Source organism: Patiria miniata, unplaced genomic scaffold (assembly GCF_015706575.1).
Source record: "Patiria miniata isolate m_02_andy unplaced genomic scaffold, ASM1570657v1 HiC_scaffold_20, whole genome shotgun sequence".
In the NCBI taxonomy this organism is placed as follows: domain Eukaryota; kingdom Metazoa; phylum Echinodermata; class Asteroidea; order Valvatida; family Asterinidae; genus Patiria; species Patiria miniata.
The window spans coordinates 38,849,942-38,877,287 of record NW_024037059.1 but is presented as its reverse complement, the minus strand read 5'-3'; the positions used below and the strand labels follow the sequence as shown (position 1 = coordinate 38,877,287).

The following is a 27,346-nucleotide window of genomic DNA, read 5'->3' as shown; positions in this document are numbered from 1 at the left end:
TGACCCGCGAACCGGTTTTGAATAATAAATTTTAATAATAGTCTAATCTAATTATGTCAGTTGTTGGAACCTTCGAAGGCATGATGACAATGTGGCGTTTGTGACGGCCACCAAAAAAATAAAATCACAAGGAACAGTCAATGAAATGTGTTCACAATACTCGTCATTTATTACAATTGAAGGCACTGGTATAATACATACGACGATGGATGGGCTTTTTCCAGCAAATAAAACTTAAAAGCAAATTTAATTTTTATATACATGAGTTCCCGATGGACTTCTCTGCATCACCTATCAGGACCACACAAAGACCTTTTTTTGAAGCCCGTTCTCTACCGTAGTACTCTACCGTTCCCGACATCATGATAGAGTTCGATAAACTTCTTTGGGGAAAAAATGGCTTCTCTCGACATAGGCTTAACATAGTTTGGACTCTCAACATGCTGAAAATATTGTACTGCCTCTCTTTGATAATGATATTGCACTATAAAAATTTAAACTGGCCTCACTATAAAATAAAGTTAGGATACCACGTGATTTGAAACTTTGAGAAACACTGAGAGACAATTCAAACGGGTGGTCACAACTTTTTCCTCACGTCGACAATACTTAGTTAAATTGTGAGTCAACCGCACCCACCCGCACTAAATAACGGATTGAACCAAACAAAACAAAACAAAAACTAGTAGTAATAAATAATTGGTCTAATTCTTCATTCAAATACGTCATTGATAAATACTTAGCAAAGGCACTAACAAAGGAAACGTACGTAACTTGAAAATGCGGGCACAGAATACAGGTGCCCCGTTTTTCCCCCTTTTTTTTGAGGCGCCCCTCCAATGAAAATGTACCTTTGGGCGGGGCTAAGTGGTGACTCATGAAGTTGCAGGAGCTGGGGGTGGAGTAATCTACCCCATCTTGTAAATTTCACTTTTTTTTTCTCAAAATGACTCAGCCCCTTTTTACTGAGTCAAAACCGTTTTAGAAACCGTTCAATTATTCAGCTCCGGTATTTTTTACCGAAATAAATTCATATTAATTCCGCATACCGTACTTGTGAGTGAAACGGGTTACAGCCTTTGTTAACAATAAACATTGCGAATAAATATCAGACGTTTGGAAATTGCAAATGTTTAATAATGCACAGCGCAGAAATAAATATAATTAAAAAGAAATACCGTATAATTGTGTGCAAGGAAGAAATAAATATAATTGTACAAACTTGGTTGAAATTATTTGAACTTTGTTCAGCGAATCCAAAAATGCCTTAGTTGTTTCTGCCTATATTCATATTTATCCTATTTATAACGGTGCGATTCACTCGTTCATCAAGGCTTGAAGCCGCATAATGAAGAAGAAAAGCAGCTCTTGAAGTTACCAGAGCAATGGACGCCTCTGCTTGAAAAATGACCTCTGCCGGTTATCTTTTTATGTTGTTGAGTATCTCTCTTTATGTTTAATCCATTCAACCTGTACAAAATTATGCCCGCATATTTCGTTTACGATCCACTCGACGCGACTCGTCCACTGTCGCGCCTTAACAAAGAATATACAATGCGTTGGGACACTTTCTAAAGTCGCTACAGAGAGCATTCATATGCAAATGAGGCATTCTGTGATAGAAAAAAGAGACACTACACAAATACAAATAATAATTTAGTCTGAAAAAAAAAACATGTCATCAGCTAGCTTAGAATATACGCAAGGCGCACGATTGGTGTTTCTGTACACTTTGACGAAATAAATATTTTAAAGTAATAAATATTCTACCATAAATTTCATTGTTAAACCATTTTTTTTTGTTCTATTTACACGTGTAGCTGCACTGTATCTGTGTAACTGGTGGAATAATTTAAATAGTAATTTCGTTACAATAAGCAACTTCTTATTTTATCTCAGCTGATTTGTTTCAATTCATATAAGTTAACACAATAATTTAACAAAAACAATTAAAATACATTTAATAATTAAAAGTTAGGAACAAATATTTACATAGTGCACGAAAAGCTGTTTTTAAACATTATTAAACCAAATCCATTGACTGAAGTCGATTGACTAAATTTTGTGGAGTTTTTAATTCAAACATTACTGTCAAACCTCCCGGGGACCTCTAGTAAATATGTCTGTTCAACGAGACAGTGTTGGCGGGTGGGTTTCGCATGAACAAAACCCGACTCGGGTCCGGGGAGGTGAAGTCGAATTGTCCGGCTATGTTGAGTGGACTGATCAGGCTAGTCTGTGAGCTGGTGGACGGGGTCCGATAGTGCTGACTGCGACGGTCCATGTCGTACCAACTAAAGTCAAACTGGGACGAGGTAGGGGACTTGAGGTGCGGGGTGAACTGCAAGCCCTGCTCGGCTCGGAAGGCCAGGCTCTTCTGACTGTTTCGCTCGGTGTAGACGTGGAGCTCGTTCTTGAGGGTGGATATGGGCTTCTCGCTGTCCTTGAGGTACATGGAGACTAGGAAGTCGATGTATGTGCCGTTCTCGTCTTCGGTGGGGTTTGAGGGAGTCTGGTGGGAGTGGGTACTGAGCTGGGTTAGGACGGGACCGCTGGGGGAATGATGGATGAGCTGGCGGTACTTGAAACCTGAAGGGCTGGCAAGGGTGGACTCGGGGTCGTTATAGTCGTGGCTGGTGGCCGGGGAGCTTGCCACGCTAACTGAGAGAGGAGTTTGAGACCTCGGTGGTGCCTCACCCTGAGAGCTGGACGGGGACATGGCGGCTGCCTCGCCACCCATAGCTGCACCTGTTGGCTTCTGGGGGCTCTCATAGACTGGGGGCGACGGAGCGTGAAACACGGGGGTTTTGGGCCGGCCTGCCAGCCCCTCTTCCCCCAGGGATGCGCTGATGTCGAAGATGTCGGAAAAGGACGACATGTCGATGTTGATGGGCGTCGTCTGGTCGGCAAGTTTGATGGTGGTGTGGGACTGCAGGCTACTCGCGTGGTCCATCTTGGGTTGCTTGGCGCCAATGTGGTTGAGTGCTGGAGGCAGACTGCGTTTGAGAGGATTGTGGCCAGAGGTAGAAGGGGACATTAGGGAGTTGCTAGCCTGGCTGATGGCAGAATAGTTGGCCGTGGTGAGATCCAGGTTTGCCTCATTGGTGTGTGGCATCAAGGAGTCCGATTTGATCGGGGTGAGCTTGGGTGAGTCCTTCATGACCGTCAGCTCTGTCATTCGACCCCCGTCCTGTACGGGGTCTGCCTTGAGTGGGACAGTGGCGCTGTAGCCCTCCAGATCCACCGACGGGTCGTACATGCCACTCCCGGCGGTGGGCAGTGGGTAGCCCGCGTACATGCTTCCGTGGTGATGGTGGTGGTAGTACTCGGTGGGTAGTTGGGCCGTGTAGCCGGTCAGGTAGGCAGGTTGGTAGTCTCCTTGCAGCCCCTGTTGCTGCGGAAGGTAGCTTCCAGTCCACGGCTCGTACTGAGGCTGATCCGGGTAGCTCGAGCCCACAGAGTGATGCCGCATCCCGCCCGCCGGTATAGTCAAACCTGCAAGATGAACACATAAGGAAATTAATCATAAGATGGAATTTTGCGTCGGGGTGATGTAAGGAAATTGCCATGTTCATAAACGATCCAACGCCAACATCATTTTGTGAAGTTGGGTCGCTACTTTTCCCTCCACATAGATCTGACCTAGGTCGATATGGGAATGATATTTTTCAATGCTCTGACTGCCTCGGTGGATTTTGCCTAGAATATCACTCTTCACGTCTTGAACTGATCACTTCCTTATCGTCTTCTCTCTTCGTTTCTCAAAGACTCCGAGCTTGCATTATTGCCAGTGCCTTTGAGAACAATTTAAATTTCAATACGAGAATCCAAAATCCAACACTGCTGCCAAAACTGAGCATATCTTTATCATCCCAACTCTCTAGGATTCGTCAGGCTTCAAATTTCCCGAGGTCCAATGGGGAACCCTTGATGTCATTGCCACATTATTATGGTAGCATTTTCATTACTCAAAAAACTCCTTGTTCAGTTTGGGGCTGGTCCAACAAAAAAGAGAAGTTTATCTTACCTGGCCTGGCCTGCTGATGCTCTTCGCTGGTGACCATCTTCTGGTGATGTGAGGCCCACATCCTGGTCAGTGGGCTGCGCAGGGAGTAACCATGGTGACTGGGCTGTTCCTTGTCCTCCTTCTCGTCTGTTCCTTTGTCGCTTTTGGACAGGACGGTCTGGACTTCCCTCAGTTGCCTGGCAACGCGGTCCACCCGGCTGAAGGACTTGTGGATGTGAACTCCCTGTCAAAACAAAGTTTTTTTGTTTAATATATTTTCTGCCTAAGGTTAAACCGAAGCTGTTTTGTAACAAAACAAAAAACCTGGCAGACGCAGAAAATTGCAAAAAGTGAACATCGTCTTCTTCGTTCATTGAGGCTTCGGAGCTGCAGTTCCCGTTAAATGTTCATTTTCATCACTATAATAGGAATTATTTTTTAAAAAATCAACATAACTTTAATCTGCAAGTTGCATAATCTTCAAACAGTTCCATATAATCTCCAAACAATTCCTTATAAACATGTAAGCAATATATCAATTTTCAGAACACCAACGCACCATCCGTTTACAGATGTCCTTCGGCCGTTCGTGCTTGTGTGTCCTGTGGTACTCGAATAGCGCCATCTTGGCGACAGAGGGCGTCTTGACGACGTCTGGGCGGGGATGATCGTGGCGCCCTTTGGACTGGAAAATAATGACAGAATCTGCGCAGACAACGGAAAAGTACAAATAAAACTTGGAGTTTAATGACGGCCAAACTGATGGCTTTCTCCATTATTCAAAGACGTGGTGTAGGCCCAAGTTAAAAACCAGACTTTCCAATTCCTCGAATCAACTTTTAAAACAACGTATCTACCTTGTCATCGAGAAAGTGGCAAATTTGGCATCACAAGTCATTACAACGGTCTACTGAAAATCAATCGAAAGTCAGTCACAAATTAAGTCACCCAGTGTCAACTTATGTGACAAACTATCTAAATGATCTGTCCAAAGGCTGGGCATTCCTTTGTCACTCAACTTGAGCCCTATGACCTGTGGCCTGACTTGTGACCGACCAGTGACTGACTTGTGATGAACTCGATTAAAGATCTGCCGATAACACAACCATTAGCAACTTGTGCGAGTTCTAAAAATAAAATTTTAAACCCATTTGGATGGGGTATATACAGTTGAACGATTAAAATCTGAATAAAAAAAAAAATACTAGAGCGTGCACGGCTGATAATTTTGTGCAAATAATTTCGGTAAATACGACTAGAAACATCTGCTCTTTATCCGTGGTTCGTTAACTGATCTTATCACCCTGTACAACTGTGAACTGTATCGGGCCTTAGACATTAACTTCATGAAGTATCAGCTTTAACCAGGTCGCAACGGTGAAAGTTGAGATCACTAGGCACGGCAGGCGCAGAATTGAGGGCACGGGGTTCCCCAGCCGTCCAGACAAACTAACAACTCACCTGTCACGCGCCAGAAGTGGGTGACCGGGTAGCCGTTCTTGCCGGCGCAGGCTACGTGGTACAGCTTGCCCTCGCAGCCAGGCCGGGGGCATTTCTTGTCCGCCTGCTTGCGGCGCGCGCGGTCGGAGGTGGCCGGCCGGATGGTGATGACATCGCCGTTGGGGCTCCGGCAGGACCTGTTGCACACGTACACGCCTGTGTGCCAATCAAAAAAAAGAAATTCTTGGTTATTTTGCGGCTGTGTTTTTTGTGTTTTTTTTGTCTGTATTCATCCCTCCGATATCTTGCAGTTCTTTTGAGGATTCAATCAAATTGTACACGGTGTCATTCATTTTCTTCAATTAAAACCATTACACACGGTTCATTTAATGTATGTATTTTAATCTGAAGCATCCTATATCCTCCAAAATCCAACTTCTTGTTGTTGTTTTTTTAGAGGATTCGGAGCTGCAGGTAAACAGCCACGCCATGTACTGCTCGGTCGGTATCACATTCCCCTTAGCCTAATACAACAAAGAATGTGTTTACTTTACAACTCAGAATGGTCTTAAAATAAAGTTTTAGAGTTCAGGTCCTGGGGTGAAGAGGCCCTCTAGTTTGCTAGAAACCATCTGTTATAATATTAAACAAGCCTGTAGCAACGTGTGTACAGGACACAGTCTAGTTGTGCATACAGTCATGTAGTCGTGTGTGATCGTTCGAACGTGCCCTGATGTTTTGCCTTCGGGTTCACCTAACACGCGTTCCGCGCCAGACTGTTTCATGTTTCATGTCTTCAACCATGTGCATGTCGAGACACCCTCCAATCAATGTGTGTCAAAAAAAGAAGAAACAACAAAAGACTGTGCAACTATTCAAACTTTTGACCCAGTCTGGCATTGATCGCGTTTGCAGTGACGTCATGGTTCCTGTGTTTGCGTATTTGGTTATCATGAGGGGGTGTCGCTGGATCGAATAGCGGTCGCACGCCAGCCACACGCAGCACACACGTAGCGCACGAGACCACACGTGCCGTAATATTGCCGTGTTTAAGTTGTTCCTCTTTCGTGCCCATATTCAGGAATTCCGTCCCAGACGTGCTCAGTCGGGATTTTTTGTTGTTCAATTGGAACATGATATAACATTTGCAAAAGTGTTATTGTAGCATTAGTTGAAGTTGCTTTTGTTTTTATTTTATATTAGTATTTGGTGACATGATGTGTAGATAAAAATATACTTTCTCTTTTCTCTCTTGTACAATTTGTTTTGGGTTTTTTTTTATATCGTTTTAATTGTTTGAATATGGAAGTCGCTGTTACTTCATTGACATAACTTTCCGGGCCATGATACAGCCTCCTTTTCCAAATTACTTTTTGGGATTAACTGCAAAGAAACCAGCTTTCAGATCGTGTTATTTGCTGAGGAGATGCGCAGTGCTAGTGAGTGGAGATGTCTGTGGGTTATAAAGGCTGTCATTACTATTCAAGTTTTGGGTGCCGTTTTGGTCAAGAGTGGTGTGAGCCGACGGGCGAGCGTGTTACGCAACAGGGCGCTTGGTCGGTGGAGAGACTGCAGGTGCACCGCGCGGGGATATACACACCGCCGTAACGCGAAGGTCCCAAGCTTGGCATTGTCACGGCTGTTATTGCATGGGCATTATAAGTCCGCTAGCCAGCTTCTATTGGTTGCCCAGCCCCATCGCCCCACACTATGAGCCCAGGCAGGCAAGATGCATCCCGCGCGCATGCGACACACAAACACACACAAAACCCTCCATCTTCCTCACTCAATCGAAAATTGCTGCAATTATCACGAGAAATCAAATGTTATTAAAAGACGCCCGGTGCCTATTGTTATGGGACCCCGGCTACACCGAAGACACAATTAACGCGGGCTTTTATTGTGACTTCTGCCCGGGCTAGGGGTGAAAAAAGGGGGCTTGAATTGGCTGCATAATGACAGAATTGAAACCAGGTGGTGGAGTCGAGAAAAGGGTTTGGCTAAGTTAATTATATGGAATCAGTCAACTTTTGATAGCGCACGATTAACAGCAGGGGTGTATTATGCTGACGCTAACCGCACCAACTTGAAACAGGACAAAAAAAATGAGATGCGTGATTTAGGGATTGGAAAGATAAACTCGATGTCTTTAATAACTGCCAGTAGAAAAGCAAAACAAAACAGATATTTCCTTTCCTAAACGTTTGTTTAATCCCAGGCTCAGAAACACGCGACTTTTATTCAGTAGTTTTATCACCTCGATATTTGAGGGAGCTGACGATTTGGTAACAGTTCCATCTATAAAACCCACTTGTTAGTTGGATTAAGTTTGCATGCATGGCGTGAGTTTTACAGGGGTGAATTTTAATAGCAATTTAGCCTATACTGTATATTGCCGCTCGGTATACTATAGTTGGCCAGGCACGCGCCAGCATTATGTTAGTGTTCTCATATCCACCCAAAAATGGAAGTAGTTTCTATGGTTGATTGAACCTCCAAGAACCCCCTCCCCTTCAGTTCAACTAAGGGTCACACACTGCAGTCTTGGTGACGCGTTCTGGCTGAAAGCAGGAACATTGCTCCAGGCAATCCATGTAGTTTTTTTTTTGAATGAAATAATTGTAATATTCGAGGAGTACTTCTTTGTTTCTTTCATTCAGCTGCTCGGCTAGCTCAGTGTCGGCTCGACCATAATGAGGCAGCTTCGATTCGTATACGCTAACACTGTTCACGGTCCAGCAACTCTGGAAAGGGGGGGGGGGTGGTGAAAGTACAGGGCGCACCAGCATATAGGACCCCAGAAACAATCGAACTTTCATCGACGGAAGGCTTAACAGACATGTGTCCCTAAACAACTACAGATGTACATGCATTTGCATTTGAATTGTGTTTAGTATACACACTGCGGTTTTTAAGTTGAGTTACACTTGCATTTGAATTTGAATCGGTCTAGTTTGGGACGCGATTCATAATTTGAATTGTATCCAGGCAGGTTTGATTTGTGGGACGCTGGCATGGCACACTTTTGTTGACACAAGCAAGCCTTATACGTCAGCAGTCACCAGCTGTGTGATACTGATAGTGGTGTATGTATCTCTATCATTCTTACACTCATTCGGATGCAGTTGTGCGGTGCGTTTATTAACGAAACTTTGAGCTATAAACCCATCACTGCAATGTGATAAGTTATAATGTTCCTGGCCCGGGGAAGTTGAACTTTTCTAGTTGGCGAAACTTGCACACGCGATCCAAATGATTTCGTTTACGACTTGGAACTCACTTAGCGAAAGTAGATAACAAGACAAGTTCTTTTTTAGAACTAAGCAGGACTGTTCTTATCACAACTAAATCTACTAAGCGACAGTTGTTATATACCACACGGTGTCACGATGTTACAGCAAACCAAAACTATAATTATATCGATACTCCACCATGCAAAGCCTGAAATCTTATATTAGAACTCACATAGTCACGAAAGTCACATTCAAATCCTCACCGCATGAACTCGTCTGCGGAAGTTAATGAATCCGACAAGTGCTTTTTCCCAGACGTTTAATTATCTTTTTAGATCGACTTAATTACAACAAAAATTAAACATAGAAATGCACACAAATGCAAAAATTATAATAATTTCTATGCTGGATACTGTAATTAATCGTTTTAAAACTTTAATTTCAAAACAAATAAATGGCTAGTTTATTTTTATGTATTGAAGTGCCCCGTGATACCAATCTGAAACCTGTTGCATCTTGACGCCATGGTGTGGCTCATAAACGTCGATAGCTTTGGGTAGACGGGTGTAATCCGGATATGTAACAGCTTAGCGTGGCTTCCTTTGCCATTGACTGCCAGGCAATCGCATATCCACTCTGTTATAAGGGTCGCTCCATCGCCCAGTAGCCCCCGTGCGCTCGCGTTGATTCACGCTGATGACAATAGAATAGAACCTTATAAGCGGATTGGAATCAAGCAAGGCTGTCGAGCGTGCTGGGGGGAAAAAGCTATTGTACACGCTGTCCAAATACAGCGGGATAATACTGCGCGAGAATTCGTTCATTAAACGCGCATTCATTCGCGATCAGGTTTGATTGAATTAAAAACTCGGCTGGGATTGAAGCGAATCGATACGGCCGTTATTTCGCTCTATTGTGGCGCGTCAACAGGCATTGCCGGCGATTTTTCCGGACAGATTAATATTCGATCTCCAAGTAATTTCAGAATAACAAATCTTACACATGTCTGGTCTTGCCATGGCGTTCACATTTTTTTTAATGTCATTTAACAATTTTGCAAAATGTAGAAATGGTTTCGTGTGATCATGGCGAAGTCATCTTCTGATATACCTGAGCAAAATGTACACACAAAAAATGACGAAGATTTTGGTAGAACAAGGAAACGACGAAAGAAGTTGTTGGTTTGTTTTTTTCGTTTGAGCTGGTCATTTGTAGAGCTAAATAATAAATGAATTCCATGTCACCGATATGGAGCAATATTCTAAAGAACACAAGTATTATATTTCGAACGGGCAATGCTTCGTTAATGTATTAGTTACGGAAAGTGGTTTTGACAATGAATAACGAACGAACGAAATTTAAAAACAAATGTGAAAAAGAAAATAGGTCAAAACACTTTTTTTATACTAACTACAAGTATAGAGAAGAGATCCTCCAACAGGTTCTCTTCAGAACCACACATACTGTACTCACAAAAGAGATATTTCCACATGGTGTTACCGCAAACATCTCACTTACGTCATATTAGTAAAAAAAAAAATGCTTCGGTATAACCGATGATTTATTTTCTATTTGTCAAAAGGCTTTGCTTGGTGATTGTCAAATTTGCTTTTTGGAGCGATTAGCCTAACGGGATTATGTGAAGCAGGGCACGGCCAGACCAGACATCACCGGCCGCCTAGGCCCGGGGAACGGAGGGAGTTACAGCGGCACTTGTTTGCAAGCACCAACCAGACAACCTTGGATACTCGATGATTGTTGGGGGGCTTTTTTGCCACGCGCCTCCCTTCGCCCTTTCTGTGTGCACCTCTCTAACCGAGCCACCCCCTCTTTCATTATCATAACACAGACCTGGTACAATTTTCGTCTCCACAAAAGAGGATGCAACTGGCACAATTAAATGTCAGGAATCGTTTAGACTGTAATGATCCCCCGACGTTTTAAAAGCCATTTTCCGGAGGGTATAATTAACGAACTTGCCGTGAAGTTACCGCTGACCACGCGCAAAGAGCAGAATTTGCATAATTTCGAAGAAAATGAATGAACGGCGTCGCGTGGATAGCATTAAAAAGCCTATATTTATTAAAAGACCAGATGATCTAGATATCGAGCTACTCCATATTGTACCTAAGTTGGCTGCAGAGTTGCAACCACCTTCAGTTCCTAGATAATTAGTATCAAACTAGTTCGAGATTAAGATCACAAGCTTGCGTTAAGTCGAAACTACTGTCACGGGGCGATCTTGAGGAACTATCACGAGACCAGGCGCCCGTCAGCACGCGCCGCGACACCTTCATCAACAAGTCGCGGCCGGCGGTGGGGCACGCACAAGTCAACGCTTTAGGCGACGACACTGCGGCACGGGCCGCGAACAATAGCGAGCGTGCGGCGGTCAATGGGCCTACATGTGTGCTTACACAGTGGGTTCCAGGGTCGCTCGCGCGGGGGGAGCGCGGGACACGATTGACCGCGAAACACTCACGAGGCAAAGTGACATTTTTACAACCATCGTAACTGTTGTTGTTGTTGCTGTTTGTTTTTAAATACGCCAACTTATCCTAGACAATCACTCAACGACCAAAAAAGCTTGGACGACGAGGGTTATTGACATCAAGTTTTAGAGTAGGTCGAAGCCAAGTGCCGAGTTTCGCTGTGGCAAATTGGAGCCCGCCCTCACATTATGGGCATTTTTTTTTTTTTTTTGGCTGACTGGTTTGAAGGTCATGCAACAGATACCGGGGCATTAAAATTAAGCACTTTTGAGGCGATACCCGATGAAGGAGAGCCAATTACTTTCCAGATGGATTCTGATAAATATAATTGATTTTCACGAAGTATATAAGTAACACACGAGATAATTATCCGAAACAGGCAGTGCTGTTTGAAATACATTTTGGAAAACTCACAACTCTACAGTAATTAATTATCATTATCGATAGTGAAATGCAACCATGAACACCACGGCCGACTTTTGGCAATGCACCGACCTTACATTTATGTCATTAGTTTACATTCATTATGTTTTTCTAAACACATAGGCCTATCACAATTATGTGCAATGATAGCTCAGAATTTACACCGCATACACCATGTCTGTTGCCCCGACCGTCGTACCTGAGACCTACTATACTTTAGCTTGACTGCAACGCTATTGAGACTGTATAGGCCTACTCCAGATTGGTTAGACATGTCTACAGTTACATTTTTAAAAACAAATAAATCTGAGGTCGACGTGATTATTTTTTAAAGATTTGAGAAAACGAATTGGGACTCACCGAGGCATGATTTCTTGAGCACCTTCTTGTTGTGGTTGTTGGTGTTTCTCATGGCCCATCCGCTGAGGTGCTTACGAGCGTCCGAGTCCTTTGGGTGATACCGCAGCGACGCGTCTCCGTCCACCCACTCCACAAAATCATCAAACTACGCACAAAAAATACAATCCAAAGTCAGACTTAATTTTCAAATTAACACACACAAAAAGCAGGTGCTCCTTTCGCATTAGCAGCTTTTTTCCCCAACGTTGAGGGGGACTTAGTAATTAGCGAGGAAATGGTAGTCAGAGACGACGGTTTTTACTTCTTTTTTTCAAAAAATTACTCAACCATTCATTGTTTCACATAGGTTTCGTTCAAAGAATCTGACTATAAACTTTTTCAATTTTGAATTAAACACTTAAAACCTTGTGCACAAAATAATTGCAGTTGATATGCAGAATGCACTCAAAGATCAAACATCTTAAAAATGCTGGTCTCAACCCAACTTTTCTATCCTTATTAAAAAAATTAAATTGCATTCTCATCTTAATTATCAAAAAAAAATGGAAAATGCATCTTCATCTTAAAAATAATTGCAGGTCTGAACGCACCTTTTCTATCCTCATCTTCTTCTGTTTCTTGAGTTCCTCTCGTTCCTGCGCCTTGGCACTCCTGCTTCCGCTCCGCCTGCTCGACCAGCGAGACACCGTGGGCTGCACCGGGGCTCTCTGCTGCTCAACCTCGTGGAAACCCTGCCCAATCTCCGCTGAGGAAGACGTCGTAGGGGCCAGATCAGTTTTCTTCTCGGTCAAGGGTCGTGCCTCCGCATCAGCGTTCGCAATGCTCGTCTCTTGGGCTGCAAACCCTCCACTACCGGCCACTTGCTGATCCATGCCTCTTTATCTATCCCTGGACTAAAATCAACAACCACACAAAAAGTCTCGATGGTAACATAACAACGGTTTACTTTTTTCTATTCTACGGAGCCTGTTGCCTACCATTGGCTGGCCGGTTCGGGCCGGGTGGGTGAGTGACTCGCGACAGGCACGCGAGCAGGACAATAGGTAAAGGGACTACGCCCCAGTTGTTGACACCTAATTAGACTGAAGTCAATTCAACAAATCAGGGACGGCGTTGTGTTTTCCGTCCACGCGTTGGGGGATATTGTTACGATTCTCTCCCTCTCCCCCCCCCCCCCCCCCCCCCTGGAAATTAATTCTCTCGGACTTGTTTGCAGCTCGGTGACCGCAATTTGCATTTTTCATGTTCGCCATGAAATCAAAATGATCAAATCATATGTTATATTCGCAAGAAAGCTGCTGGTTTTTTTTTTTCTGCGAACAAAAATCGGCAGTTGGCTGATATGATATGAGTTAATTTCATGGCACATAAATATTCATAATTATTGCAATATGCTTAAATGATTCCGAGCATGGCATCAATGTTTTACACAGTGCTTCTTGTGTTTCATAACAGCCACGATTCTTTTAAAGTGTTCATCTTGAACGGCTCATTTTGGTATTATTTCCTTCTGTAATATAATTTTAATATTTTGAATGAAGTTAACAATTTGTCAATACACCGAAAAAAAGTCAATAATACATTTCATTGTTCCATGGACGTTTTCATAAAACAAGCATCATGAAACCATAAAGCAAAAAGGCAGTGAGATAGACATGTTAATAAAAGACAAAAGACCAAAAAAATGACAAATTATTTCAAATTTCTAAGAGACTAAATAATAAACTTGACCAGTTTGCCTAGAGAACGATGTTACCGGTTCTTCTATTCATTGTCAAAGCTGGTCGGTGGCATTGAAATTATAAACCCCCAAAAGCTAATATACCGAATCCCATGTATCGCATTTAAACACATCTAATGCATCACTTCTGTGTTCTGTCCAACAACCGGTTATACGAGAACATTAATCTTTGCTACATCATTCTACAATTTCCTTATCCATTTTCATACTGCCTAAATTTCATTTTAATCGTATATGTGCATGAATGACATTACGAATAAATGAATAAACTTAACAAGACAAACACCAACACAGTTGTGTGTCGCTGCCAAAAAGGTCCGTGGGCCTAGCTGCTAACCGGCTGCAAAATAAAACTCGGACCTTTCATTCAATGCATCGGGTTTCACTTTAAGTTTGAAGTTTGGACCAAAGTTGCCGTATAGGCCTACGCAAAATTAGACTGAGAAACTCTGCGACTTCTTTGGTTCCGTTTCCGATATGCATTTGGACTACTTGAGGTGGGACAACTTTTTGCACCCAATTGAGTGTTTGGTTTTCTGTTTGCGCAGTTCTATTTTCATTTCAAAGTCAGAATACGAGTGTAGTTAAGCGCCGTACAGGCATATCACTTTCATTTTTAGCTGTGGTGCCTTTCGTCAATGATTGGTATACCGGTTAATGACTTACACGCCTCTTCTAATCGTTCAAAGACCACAATTACCTTTCGATTTCGCCACTGTGCCGGACCTATTTTTGTATTCGTCGATTTTCTGTTTCTTTGAATGTAATTATCGTCGAGAAACACGCCCCCACCTGCTGGTTTTTTGTGCCGGAATTGTGTGGAACATGCCTCTGCAAACAATCAAAACAATGATGTTTTCCGAGGAGAAATTTACACTTGCACTTGAGGCTTTGTGGCGACGAAAACAATTTACATAACGGTTGAGCAATTTGGTGATACCGAGTTGTTCTTCGAAAGGCTGATGCAGAATGTCGTACTGACACTATGGATTATGTTATTCAGTTTCAAGTTGATAGTTTCAAGTTTGGTTCACTATGCGAGCAGATTCGGTGATGAACTATGCAAACCAAGACTGCGTTTTGACCTCGAAATTCTGACCATTCGGCGGGCGCCTTGTATATCTTGTCTTCCGTAAACCCGTTGTTGTATTACCAAAACCATGTCAGCCAAATTCACCAATCAACCGCTGGGTCCATATTTCTGATCGAAATGAAGTCACAATTTCTAAAGTCGACTCCGATTTGGGTGGCGAGCTGGGTCGCATAACATTTGCACTACTCAGGTATATCAGACGTTGGATACGGAGACGGCTCCGTCGTTGGACAGCGGGCGATACTCAGACTACCAAACCCCAAGGGTCTTATAATAAACTTTTAGATGAAGTTTGAGTGGGGTCTATCTGTAAAACCAATAGGGTAACGACGACCCCGAGTAAAACAATCCAATAAAATTTAAGGTATAAAAGGTATGTAAAACGTGACATAATTTTGCCTCACGTGGACTGTGTTGTTTTGTTTGAATTAACTAGATAGACCATTATCATGTTGCGGCCATCTTGATTTTTTCCCATTCAAACCAACGTAACCAAAGCGAGGCTAGAAGAAAAATAGTCTGGTTCCTTATTGCACACAAAGATATAAATTATCATTCAGTACTGTCATTGGATACAGGGAATATGACTGAACTGGTGGCAGCATGATAAAGGTCTATTGGGTTCTGTGAGCTGCGCTTTGTTTATACTAACTGCCATTCCGATTGGATTGAAAATGCAACAGAATGACATTAAGGCCTGTCCAGCTGAGTGATTGGCACTGCAAAAATAAATCTGCGATAGACAAGCCTATGTACAGGCAGGTGGTCATCGCAAACAACAATTCCAAATCCGAACTCCCTGCTGCCTTTCTTGTGATTTGAAATCTTGAAGTGCCATTAAAAAACAAGACACTTTCTCGCACCTCTGGCCGTATTGTTCCCTCGCACATCCACCCGCCCCCACAGCGCTCTCCCAAAGGCTTTCAGTTGCTTGACCCCCGGGGTTTTCAGGCCTCCTCAAGTGCAAGCCAAGAGGCTTCAACAGATCCAAAGAGGAACAAAGCTCCGAGCCAGTCCCGGGCAATCTCAAGCACCCCTCTAGCATCTCAAGCGCCCCTCTAGCATCTCAAGCACGGGGCATCGCAGCTAATCGCCCCGTCAAGCCGAGAGTTAAGATTCACCAACCCTCCAAAAAGAAAAGTCAACAACTTTCTGACTTGCTGGAGCGTAGAGACGCGTGCCAGCTTGATAAACCTCTAAAAAGAAAAAGCTGAATGCTTACCCAGGCATTGTGACAGTCCTTAATTGTTATCCAGAGGTTTTGGAGTATAGTCACCAGCTAATAAAAGAGACCACACAATGCCCCCCTTCCTGGACGAGGCTACTGATTGCGCCGGCCATTCAAAATCTGGCGGCGTTAAGCCGATTCGGACATGTATGTTTGGATTTTAAATACAAAACCTTTTAATTTGATTCCCGTACGTTATCCTGCGGTCAGATAGCTGACAGTAGCTCCCCAGACAAAGTCTGCTGCATGCACCTTTTGACTAAAGCAAGTTTCTCTTCTCGTGAAACACCACAGGTGAAAAAAAGGGAATCTTTTTATTCGTCAGGTGAAACAACGCGGTCTTCACTGGAATTCCTGACTGGCTTCGCGTGCCGTCCATTGATGCCGCGGGTCCCGGGGTTTTAGGCACGCGCGAGTCGCCACGCGACCCGATTAAAGGCTTGGTTAAACCTCTTACGTTGTGGTTTCCGAACGGAAATGTAATCTGTGGTTTTTACCTGTTGACTTCGATTCACCCACGAGCCACGGATTAGTGCCGTGCCCGTCCGAGACATGTTATAGCAAGTTAAATTTGTTTCAGTTGTGTGTTTTTTTGCTCTGTTTGTTTAATATTTCATATAACGTAATTTGTCCTTTTCTATCTCACAATTAGCACCTGTGAGTGTGAGTCCCTGCAGTTATGGGCCTTATTTCACGAGTTGGCCAATTTTGTTGAGTTCCCTGAACATAATTATATCACTAATTCTTAACTGTTGAATGGGATGTCGCCAGACTATTTTTTGCAGGCATAAATGCAGCCTTTTTTACTGTCTTTTTTTTAATCTGGCTTTAAACATTATACGTTTAATTACACATTTTAAATTATTCATTTAAGTAGACTGGAATTAAGTAGTGATTACCTTGCTTTCATTTCTCTACACAAGTTGCAAAAATGAAGATTTTATCTCACTCTCAATCCAATATGGCCGATTCGTGAATAAGGCCCATGATATCGTGGATTGGTTATGCCAATCTGGGCCTATCGTTCGTCCATGCTCCCGGAGCTGTCTGTTGTGCTGTCTGGTACACATTATCGGCCGATACTTGGACCGATTTAACGAGCATCCAAACCACCTTTCATGAATTTCCCCAAACAACACATTTTAGGACAACAGTGTTGCCGCAAAAATCCCCAACTCCGTCAAACATGCCTGCATCTTTTGCTAACGCTCTTTTTGTCCTATACATTGACTGGGTTAGCAGACATGGCCCATTATTCTCCGACAGACATTTTGTCTGTACCACCCAGCATCCAAGGCTAGTGCCGACAGAAACTGCGTATACGATGGGGACTCGCGTCGCGTTGTTCCCACCGCGCTTAAAGCGAAAATGCGTCCGTCTGACCGGCTTGTTGCCGGGCGTAACAATCTCACTCGAAACAGCAAAACTGAACGACCCCGATTTCTTTCTTTTTTTTACGTGAGAAAACTTGCTCTATCAAGAAAGAAATATAATGGAGGATCAAGAGGCAACATTCTCTTCAAAACAAGAGCTACGTAGACCATGTCAACTGCGGCGTCGTTTTTGTCGGTTGCCTACAAGATCACAGCCAGCCAACCCGCTTTGTTGGGCTTTTTTCCTCCCTAGTGTACAGCAAACGTCAGTACTTTTGAACCGCCCATATTGGACGTTGTCTAGACGCAGTGCGGAGTAGTTAATTTTGCTGAAAGCCTGCATCATTATTGACCAAAATACCAATTTTGTGAACAAATGTAACATCATGGTCTGTTGATTACTTGTGGAACGGATGTTTGTTTAGTGCGGGACCGAAGACGCAAATGAATATTGGTTTTTCCCGGAGTAAATGTGTACGTTCTGTACGCTACTCCTATACCTCCCTATTGGAGAGCAACAGGTCAACAGTACGAATCCCACCCGAGAAAAGAAGTGATTTTTCTTTTCATGCGAGCAGATATCATTTAATTTCTCAAAAACTACTTAACAGGAGTATTCCAATGGGATTTACACAGTTAGTGATATCGTTGCATCACATTGTCATGGGCTCGTACAGTTGTACTCTGATGTAAATTAAGTTAACTGTGTAAATCTCATCCCATTGGAACGGATGAAAACCCATAGCCTTTTATACAACCTGTTGGATCTCTGGTTTGCATGAATGGATTGTCCATGGCATTTTCACTCCATCAAGATGAAATACTCATGTTCAGAAGCTTTTGAGATATTAAAGAATATCTGCTTGCACAACTTTTTGGGGACACCCTGTATATCATAACACCAAATCAGATTAAGCCCATTATGTTGTGTGTATGTTTTTTTGACCCAAGCAATTTAACTCCTTTTTTTAGAATTAGGTGAGATATCAAACAGTCGAGTAGAAATTTCATGATAAATATCTTATTGTCATCATGTTTTCCATACATAAAAATCGATTAACCTCTTTGCCTACACTCTAAAAAACAACTTAGTCAAAAGATTGACTGGTTTTCCTAGTTATTGAAAATTTGCCAGGAATTTAGGTAAACATGCAAAGTTTCATACTGTACTATGACTGGAAAAAGTGGTAGGGGGCCTAGTTGGAATTGACTTCAATTTTAGTTATTTGCGTAACTATTTTTCCTATAGTCAGTAATACTGACTGGACAAATCTAGTCAGATTGACTGATTTTCAGTTGCACCCAGCTGACCCTAAATGGCTAGTCAAATTTAATTGGTTTCTAGTCAAATCTGACTAATATATTTTTTAAAGTGAAATAGGGAGTGATTTGTATCAAATCTTTGCGCTTCTTAGAATATCCAGTACGGCGTGATAATCTGATTTTTTTACCGAGAAATTGTAATGCATTTACATTACACATTCCCGGTGTTTGAAATTGAATGATGAGACTTTTACTACAATCATATTGCGTCGTGACGAAGCCTGGAATTTTTTTCATCTTTATCCAAAGTCAGTCACACACTTTTCTCTTTGTTTTTCAAATTTCTTGAGGGGCTTGGTTGGGCACAAAACATGTTTAATACGTCAGCTAGCGTATCTCCTGTGAATCACAACATCCCCTACCAGCAGTTGATGGAATACCGGCCGATTTCATGTAAATGTAAGCGTGACGTCACACCCCACATGAGGGTACGGCTTTAGCGCGTTGTAAAATCAAACACATGAGGATTAATGGGGGTCTCATTTTGAATTCTGCTGGGTGCCTTGATAAAAACAAAATAGCGAACATTACTGCTTTGTCTTAGTGCACTTCATTTGCCACGTCGAATCTGGGCGACGTCCGGTATTTTTTTGTTTTATTTCGGTCTCGCGATCGCTGTCTTTTTTCGTATGTATGCTTCGAGAAAGCCGATTACGCACGGAGCGGTACAGTGTAACAGTGGAGATTAGGGCAAGATAATAATGATACATCCTCAACACGCGCTTCGCGGATTAATCAATATGCTGCACGTGGGCAATTATTGTTTGCCACTATAGACAGTCGCGTCAATTTACAACAGGGTGCTATCCGCTGCTCGATCTACGGGCCCACTTTTACCCGCATCCCGCTTCCACGTACCCGCAACTAGACCGGCCAATTCAAGCATCAGAATGATTCCAGAAATGTCTTGATTGATTTTTGGGGGTTTTGTTTTGTTTTGTTGTTCTCTACATATACCAGCTGCGGTGTAAAAAAAAAATACGGTGTACAATAAGACAATGCTGTGTATGGACTTTTCAAGAGAAAATTATGGGTTAAAAAAAAAAAAGTTATTGGTGGTAAATTGGGATAAAAGAATACTGATATTTTCGCGTCAACAAAAGTTTTCTAGTACATACTTTTTGTGCAGTCGTGACCTTCTCAAGATCGTTCGAGACCTCAATTTGTTTTTAACAATTATAGTCATGTTCAGGATCAAATAAGGTTCAGTAAAGAGTCTGTTGAGCGGTAAATTTTGGATAAAAGAATACTGATATTCCTTTTTCGAATTTTCAGTTACAATTTTGTTTTGCAGTTTCTCAGAATTGGGGTTTCTTACTCAGACCTTTCGAGACATTTCAAGATCACGCTTTCCCTTAAAAATATATTTGTCTAAAACGGCCATGCAATGTACATTATCGAAATATTTGGGAATTTGTCCTCATCAAAATGTGACATTTATTAAGGACTAGAACAATGACTTTGAATTTGTGCCAAAAGAAAGAGTTAGAAATTCCGTGGTCATTTTGTCATCGTCTGTCTGTCTGACTCCATTTCCATAATTCTTCGTTGCATTTAAACATTACATTGAAATCGGATGAAAGAAAATGGTGTCCCAAGGGCAGGCCCGTCGCCAGGGGGGGGGGGGGCTGGCAGGCAAGCAATTGGCCCTTCTATCGGCAAAATCCATTACTTGTTTTGTGCATTTTTTTTATTGTAGTGTGTCCCCCTATATAGTTGGTACTATGCCCCCTCCCCCCCCCCCCAAAAAAAAACACCCGGAGCTGGCGACTAAGGGTTCAACTTCATTGTGTGTCTCAGTGCGGAAATAATCTCTCTTTTTTCGAAGCCCGAAGCCCAGAGTATATTTGCCATTAAACTAAAATGAATCACAAGCCCAAATTTTAGGTGATGAATAATCGCATATACTTGACTGACTCCCAGCCGATTTTCGCTGTTACCCAGTAAGTTTGCTCGGTATGGAGCATTCTGTTAACCGGCTCCGTCAAATTGGGCACTGGTTTTTCCAAGAGCCATTTCGCTATAAAGGCATCCTGAAAAAATAACTTACCAAATTATTAACCAAAAGCGTTCTCGGATTAGGGATCGTTCGGATATCTGTAACAATCAGGCATTAAATGACTGGTTTTGGGAAAGAAAGAGTGCTATAGAGGAAACCGTGTTTCGTGATCAAAAGGTTGTGCTTGGTTTTTCACTGTTTACTCGAAAAGTGTAATGTCCACTGAGCTGAAACTTAAAGGAATATTCTGCTTTGGATCTTGATTGGTGTTATCTCGGAAACGAACACAATGCATGAAAAGCACATGATCCTATTTATGTGCCTTTAAGAAGACCTCTTTTCGTGCGATAATTTTTCTCCAAGGTCGTAAATACCATCGATAGATAGTATGATGTGTGTACGTCCATCTTGGTTTCATCGATCGTAGTCCACTCGCACGAGTCAACGAACGCGCGGTGACATGTACGCTCGATAGCGTATAATCTCCTAGGACATTTTCACGATTGAGTTCTAATTGGTTTTGGGGCGGAGATCGAGCCGGAAACTAATTACCTCTCAGTGAGTTCTCTCAACAGTTGGCATTGTGTAGGTGCAAGAATCATCGAACCGAAGTCACTCGACCAGAGATAACGGGTATAGCGTATCAAACACGAACCCGAACCGAACCTGTGTTCGCGTCACAGGAACGGAGTGCCCATCTCTCTTTTATTAGCGATTGGGCCAGACTCATATGCTGCTGTGGGGGGATTGCCACACCTCCTCCACAGCGAGTCTGTTACCTTCCCAGCATTGAATAATGCCGGTGACCCATTTAACACCTGGGTTGAGAGGAGTAATTGAGGTAAAGCGCCTGACTCCTTACTCAAGGGCCCAACACGCATGGCCACATCGGCTCGAACCCACAATCTCTCGATCATGAATCCTGTCCCCTACCGCTACAAACACAGAACACCAAAATGAAGTCTTCACCATAGTGAATTAACCAAATTGAATTTTAATTGATAGAATAAATCCTCTGATTTTGCTCATTTGGTGACCGAGCGTAACTAAAAAGCAGGACAAAAGTACTCATTCCCTTATTTACCTCCGTTTTCTTCCTTGTGCCGAAGCTACTTTTAGGATGAGCCTGAGACTATGTGACTAACCACAGAGGGTGGAGCAATAATATCAACCACCTATCGTTGCTGGCATGCGCTGATCTACAGGGTGAGTAAAAAAAAAGGAAACTCAAATATCAGCACCATTTTTAAAATGAAGTTCTGCATGTAGCACTTTTAAAATATAGGATATGAAAGCCCAATTAGGCCTAATAAGCTATCTTTTAGTACAGTCAAGAATTATTCAAATCACTCGTGTACTTTCCGAGTTATGGATTTTTAACCGCAAGCACCGTTTTAAAGTTCTATCCATGGATCACAAAAACAGTAAGTGTACTCTCAGCAACTCTATGTGAATTGGTTTTGTTTGTTTTTTTTCCTTTTTTGTGATCCGTGGACAGAACCCTAAAACGATGTTTGTGTTTAAAATTCCGTAACTTGAAAAGTGCATGAGTGATATGAACGATTCTTGTACTAAAAGAAAGCTTATCAATTGGGCTTTCATACCCTAGATTTCCAAAGTGCTACATGAACAACTTCATCGAAAAAAAAATGCGCGCGCGTTGCCGTAGCCATGCGCGTCGGCAAAATAAAAAAAAAAAAATTCAATACAAGATGATGTCTCAAAACCGCCAAACTCAGTGGTTTGACTGGAATCCTGCTGCTGCACAATTTTAACGTGTTTTTAGGTGGGGTTATGATCGAGAATAAGCTTTATGTGGCCTCTCTGGACTCCCATATATTTGCACTAAGTTTAGTCGGGCACCATTTGCAGTCATCAGCCGACATTTGAAGCCCCCCCCCCCCCCCAAAAAAAAGAGGTAAAAAAAAAAAAAAAGCCGCGTCGCCGCACCACTTTTGGGGCAAGCTCCATACCAGAAACCGGATACTTTTTTGGGGGGGCCTTAGGCTCTTATGCCCTTTTAACTTGATACAGGGCCTAATTGCTCTCCTGTGAATGACAACATCTCCGACGAAATAATTTCATACCTTATTTTGGTTTCGGAAGCTTGGTTTCGAGTGCAGTTTTTTCAAAAGAATTTGGAACGTACGTCTCTGGGTGAGGCGGATGAGAATAATTATGGGTGATTAAAGAAAGACACTAGGTCCATGTTACGTTCATGTTCAATCTCCATAATCATAAATCCGGGATGCTTTCATTGGAGTATGAATGGTGATATCGTCAGCTTAGCAAAAGCGGATCTTTCAGAATGTGTCAATCATGCTAAACGAATTCAATAATTAAAACAGAGGCGCGTGCGTTATGCAGTGAACACAGCTATACCGAGTGGAGAATGGAGGGGGAAAAGTCGCTCGACGATCAGAGAAAAATTGAAAGGATTACCGAAATGTGGCTTTCGGTGAGGCGTTTGTGGATAGCCTCTGCGAGGAGCCCGCACGGTCTTCAGCTAGCCGCGTACACGGTAATTAATATCTCGCAGTGTGGGGCTTGCATGATCAACATGGAAATTAAAATTATTTTAAAAAAAAAAATTCCAAAATGATTGATGGGAAAACACAAATTCTATGCCCGCAACAATTGCCGGTGCCATTTTCCAGCCGAATTTCATATTGAAATCTTTCTGATTTATGTGCTCGTATATATAACTCGGCCGTATTTTTTATTTTATTTTTTAAACAGGGCAGGTGGCGATAAGAAAGACCGCTTTCTCTTTTGAAAGAGGGAGAGAGAGAGAAAAAAGATATTGCAGGCAATGCTTTTGCTTTAATTAACAAAATGATACTACATTAGTAGTCGGCCCATACACGACTGTACGCCAACGGGCCATGAGTTGACGCTGTTTGGCGTAAACGGGTTGGACACGTATAGCGGCTATGTGTCTCTCGGTATGATGGATTGTTCTTGCATTACAGGGCGCGCCGCTAGCATGAAACACTCGTACAAAAAAAACTGACTGTTCTCGGCATTGTATCCGTGTTGTATAGTCGGGGCGGGGAACGACCGGCACAATACGAGGGCAAGACCAACCCCGCTTAGACCTACGCTGTCAGAACTCAAAAGCTTTTTGGGGGCCCCAACGTTGAGGCCCTACCCCCAATTAAAACATTTTCCATATGTTCTTTTGACCACCGTTTTCAACTCACACAAAAAACAACCCGGAATTACATTGAGGATGATTGTCGTGGGCCTACACATTGGTGTTTTGAACAAACTGTGAGGCACGATGTTAATGCATCAAAATAGTCTGGCTAATAGGCCTTTCTTTGACGGCAATCACTGACCGCCATTTTGTCTGGACGGCCTTCAATTTTGCATAACTTTTGCCAACCACCACCGGAACAGCCGTTGACAAAATTTGAACATGAAAAGGAATCATCTCCATTTTTTTGTCTGTTATTATATTCAGTAATTTGGATGTTGACAGGTGTTACAGACATCTTATTTTATATTTAATTTTTGTTTGGAAAAAAAAAAGGATTTGACGTAGCAAACGGAAATTTGAGAGACACGAGAGACTCGAGTTTCTGTAACTAAAAATCGACCTCAAAAGGATCTCAAGAGGCACAGTTTCTATATCAGTGAGAAATATAAAAATGTGTTGTTTCTGGAGTTTCCAGAAATTTATTTCAAAATGGGAAAATTGTTGTAACACACAGAATATACTAAATTCAAAATTCATTTCGCGATAGGTTTGGTAGATAGATGTTAAAAACTGTGAGAAATTGTGTCTGATGTCAAGATGTCATCAAGAGTGTTTCCTAATACGCTTTTTAGTTAGTGGTGGAAGTAAACAAATAAAACTTGTTTGGAATTAACAACAGTTTCTTTTTAACAAAAATCGACCTTTGGCGTTTATTAAGTAATCTTTCCAATTTAACTCTTCAATGACTTGAATAAATCAGATTGCAGAGGTTTTTTTTTTTAATTCATTTTAGAGACAGATATGGCCTATCATTTCGGTATTCTGACTGCGCGTGCGCGCAATAAGACTCGACGATTTTCACTTCCGGAAAAGCTACAGATACGTGAACACAAGTCTATATAGAGGCACTAATTTTTGTTTAATCAGAGAAAAAATCAACAAATTATAGGGCCTAAGCTAACGTCGATTTGTATATGCCAGGTCTGCAGTCGAACGCAACTTGTAGCTTGAAATACTGCAAAACACGGTGAAGCCAAAAGTTATCGGAATGGTGTATACTTTCTTCAGAACAATAACTTTTCTTGGTTCGTTGGTGCCCCTCTATGATTTTGCAAGCAAATTTATTCGAAGTTGAAATTAGCTGGTACTTTCCCCTGGGTTATAGGCTTAGCCCCTGTACCAATATGGTTCTAGCCCTCAGCTATAACCTTGATTAAAGTCATTATTTTCCGGGGTATTGTTGGTTCGTGTATGCCTTGTGAACAGGCCACGTGCACTCGTGCCCCAGGGCTTACTCTACACTGTCACCCAGGGGTTTTGTTCCATCTTTTTCACACCACAGTGTGTGTAATGTTGTTGCATACGTTGTCCGGGAGTCGTCGTCTTTGCGTCTCGTCTCGCACTTTTTTGTCAGCGTATACATGCACAGTTCAATCATGTTCCCCCATCCGGAGTTTACATGCCCCAACCCCGAAATGCCCGGCGAGGTGAAGGCGTCAAAACACGCGTGGGGACCGTTGCTTGAGGGGCTCCGGCGCACACGTGTCCGGAGAACGGGAATGCCCGTCCGGTTGTCGCGATGATTTTGACACAGTTTGGGAAAAAGCAAAGAGCTTCGAGTTATCGCCTGAAGCGATTCCACCCAGACACGGAGGGAATTATGCAAATTACTCAGTAATTTAGGCTGACGGGGGAGCATTTTCTCAGTATAGCCCCTAATTGTCCGAAAAGGGAGTTTCATTCAAAACGAAATTGCTGGTTTATTCTGCCATGTTTAATGGCGTACCACTTTTGAAATCTATTAAAACACAAACACAACATTGATATTTGAATCGACGGAGAACACAACGTTCAGGAAAAAAGTCCGTACTGTAACGAATAAAATCTATGTCAACTTTAGAAAGCTTACTCACTGTTAAGCGATGTAGGTCTAAACGTCTGAGGGACATTCATTTTTTTTAACTTGGATATGATAAATGTCTTTGAAGCTACATTTTTTCCAAAAAAAATCCCTGATTCCATTTTTTTTTCAATGACGAAAGGGCCAAGAACAAAGTCGTATTAATGTCGAGTGAGAAATTTGAAATCAGTGTTCGTTCTTCAAATATTCAAATTCTTTTTCATCTAATAATGAAACCTTATATCCTCTTTCTCAGAGCCATTTTTTGGTAGACAATTAAACTAATTGATAAAAAATATAGAAGTATTATAAGTCCTGGGAACGGTCTCCACTACAGCACTGAAGTTTGAGAATTTGATGTAGCCAGAAGATATTGAAACTATACTAGAAAAATACAACTTTTTTTACAATTATTTTGTCAAATTTGTCAAGACTGACTCGAATCTATTACAGTGTTTAGTGGTTTTTAAAATATGGCTGGAGCTCTAAAAATAACTTATGGTATAAAACAGTCATTAATTACAAATTCACAAGGCCATCATTCGATGTAACGTTGGCACACGTCCTTTACCTCTCAATTTGTATAGAATGTTATTTATTCAACCACTTACACAAAACTGCTGTAATTTATGTTATATTACATACCTGATGAATTCATTCGCTGTCGAGCAATGGTATCATTTGTATTCCTTCATGTGTTGGAGCGACAGTGTCCTGATTTTGAAAGTTAGGCGTCATTCACACGAGCATTCTTTCAAAACAATCAGCGAGCGCCAGCGTAAACACATACCGAGCAAGAGGCGCGATGGGCCCGTACCGTTTTCATGGCACAACCGCTCGCTCGCAAAACGCGGACTGGAACCTCGGTCAATTTTCGTCGTTACGCAGGGGCATGGATTGAATTTTGATTAATGATACTTTTTTATGATTACATATGTCGTCTAAACAATATGGGTTGGTTTGACACTGTTTGGCTGTTTATAGTTGTAGAATAGGCTGGTATGCCAGTATACGATGCCTGCTTTTTCCTGTATCTCTGACTGCACTACACCGACCCGCCAAATTCATCAACTACCAGCCGTTTTTGCCCAACTGCTTTAAAACGTAAATCCCTAGATGTGTTTTAATAAAATAAAAAAATATCTGCATACCATGAATAGAATCAATAGTACTGCTTACCTTAAAATACCTGGCGTATACGGGCAAAGAGGCGGTGGGTCTTCTGATGTATGGCACCTTAAGAATCGAATATCGCACTTGCGGAGGAGGACAAAAATATGACCCACCGGTTAGCTAAAGGCAACCTACTCGCAAAGTTCCACGACGGAGACTGGGAGAAAGTGAGAAAAATCGCCTTTCATAAAAAGATGGAGGCATCAAAAATGAAGTACTACCAGCAACAATCGGACAAAACATAATGCTGCGAACAGAAGAGAGAGAGAAAAAATACATAAATATACGTTTGTGCTATCGTACGAGCAAACAACCCACCCGTATATATTCGTCCTGGCTGCGCTGGGCTAGGTAATTAAC

At 42.3% G+C, this 27,346-nt stretch overlaps 1 protein-coding gene across 3 annotated transcripts; it reads right to left on the bottom strand.

The window, feature by feature from the left end:
- Positions 1-145: 145 nt before the first annotated feature.
- LOC119729068 lies at positions 146-27,216 on the bottom strand. 3 transcript variants are annotated; one of them, XM_038201571.1, is made up of 7 exons: positions 26,993-27,216; positions 12,545-12,847; positions 11,955-12,099; positions 5,468-5,662; positions 4,566-4,711; positions 4,028-4,250; positions 146-3,495 (listed from the first exon to the last, which is right to left on the bottom strand). In XM_038201571.1, the coding sequence occupies exons 2-7, from the start codon at positions 12,824-12,826 to the stop codon at positions 2,111-2,113; spliced, it is 2,376 nt and encodes a 791-aa protein (XP_038057499.1). In that variant the 5' UTR covers positions 12,827-12,847; positions 26,993-27,216; the 3' UTR covers positions 146-2,110. The 3 variants fall into 3 exon arrangements, with proteins under 3 accessions (XP_038057499.1, XP_038057500.1, XP_038057501.1); XM_038201572.1 differs by lacking the exon at positions 26,993-27,216 and adding an exon at positions 26,459-26,777; XM_038201573.1 differs by lacking the exon at positions 26,993-27,216 and adding an exon at positions 15,652-15,674.
- Positions 27,217-27,346: the final 130 nt, after the last annotated feature.

Excerpts from the sequence above, each read along its gene's own strand:
- LOC119729068 (XM_038201571.1), bottom strand. The coding sequence starts at position 12,826 with ATGGATCAGCAAGTGGCCGGTAGTGGAGGGTTTGCAGCCCAAGAGACG. Across the intron at positions 5,663-11,954 it reads GCTCAAGAAATCATGCCTCG|GCGTGTACGTGTGCAACAGG; the intron begins GTGAGTCCCAAT and ends ATTGGCACACAG. Across the intron at positions 4,251-4,565 it reads AGGACATCTGTAAACGGATG|GGAGTTCACATCCACAAGTC; the intron begins GTGCGTTGGTGT and ends TTGTTTTGACAG.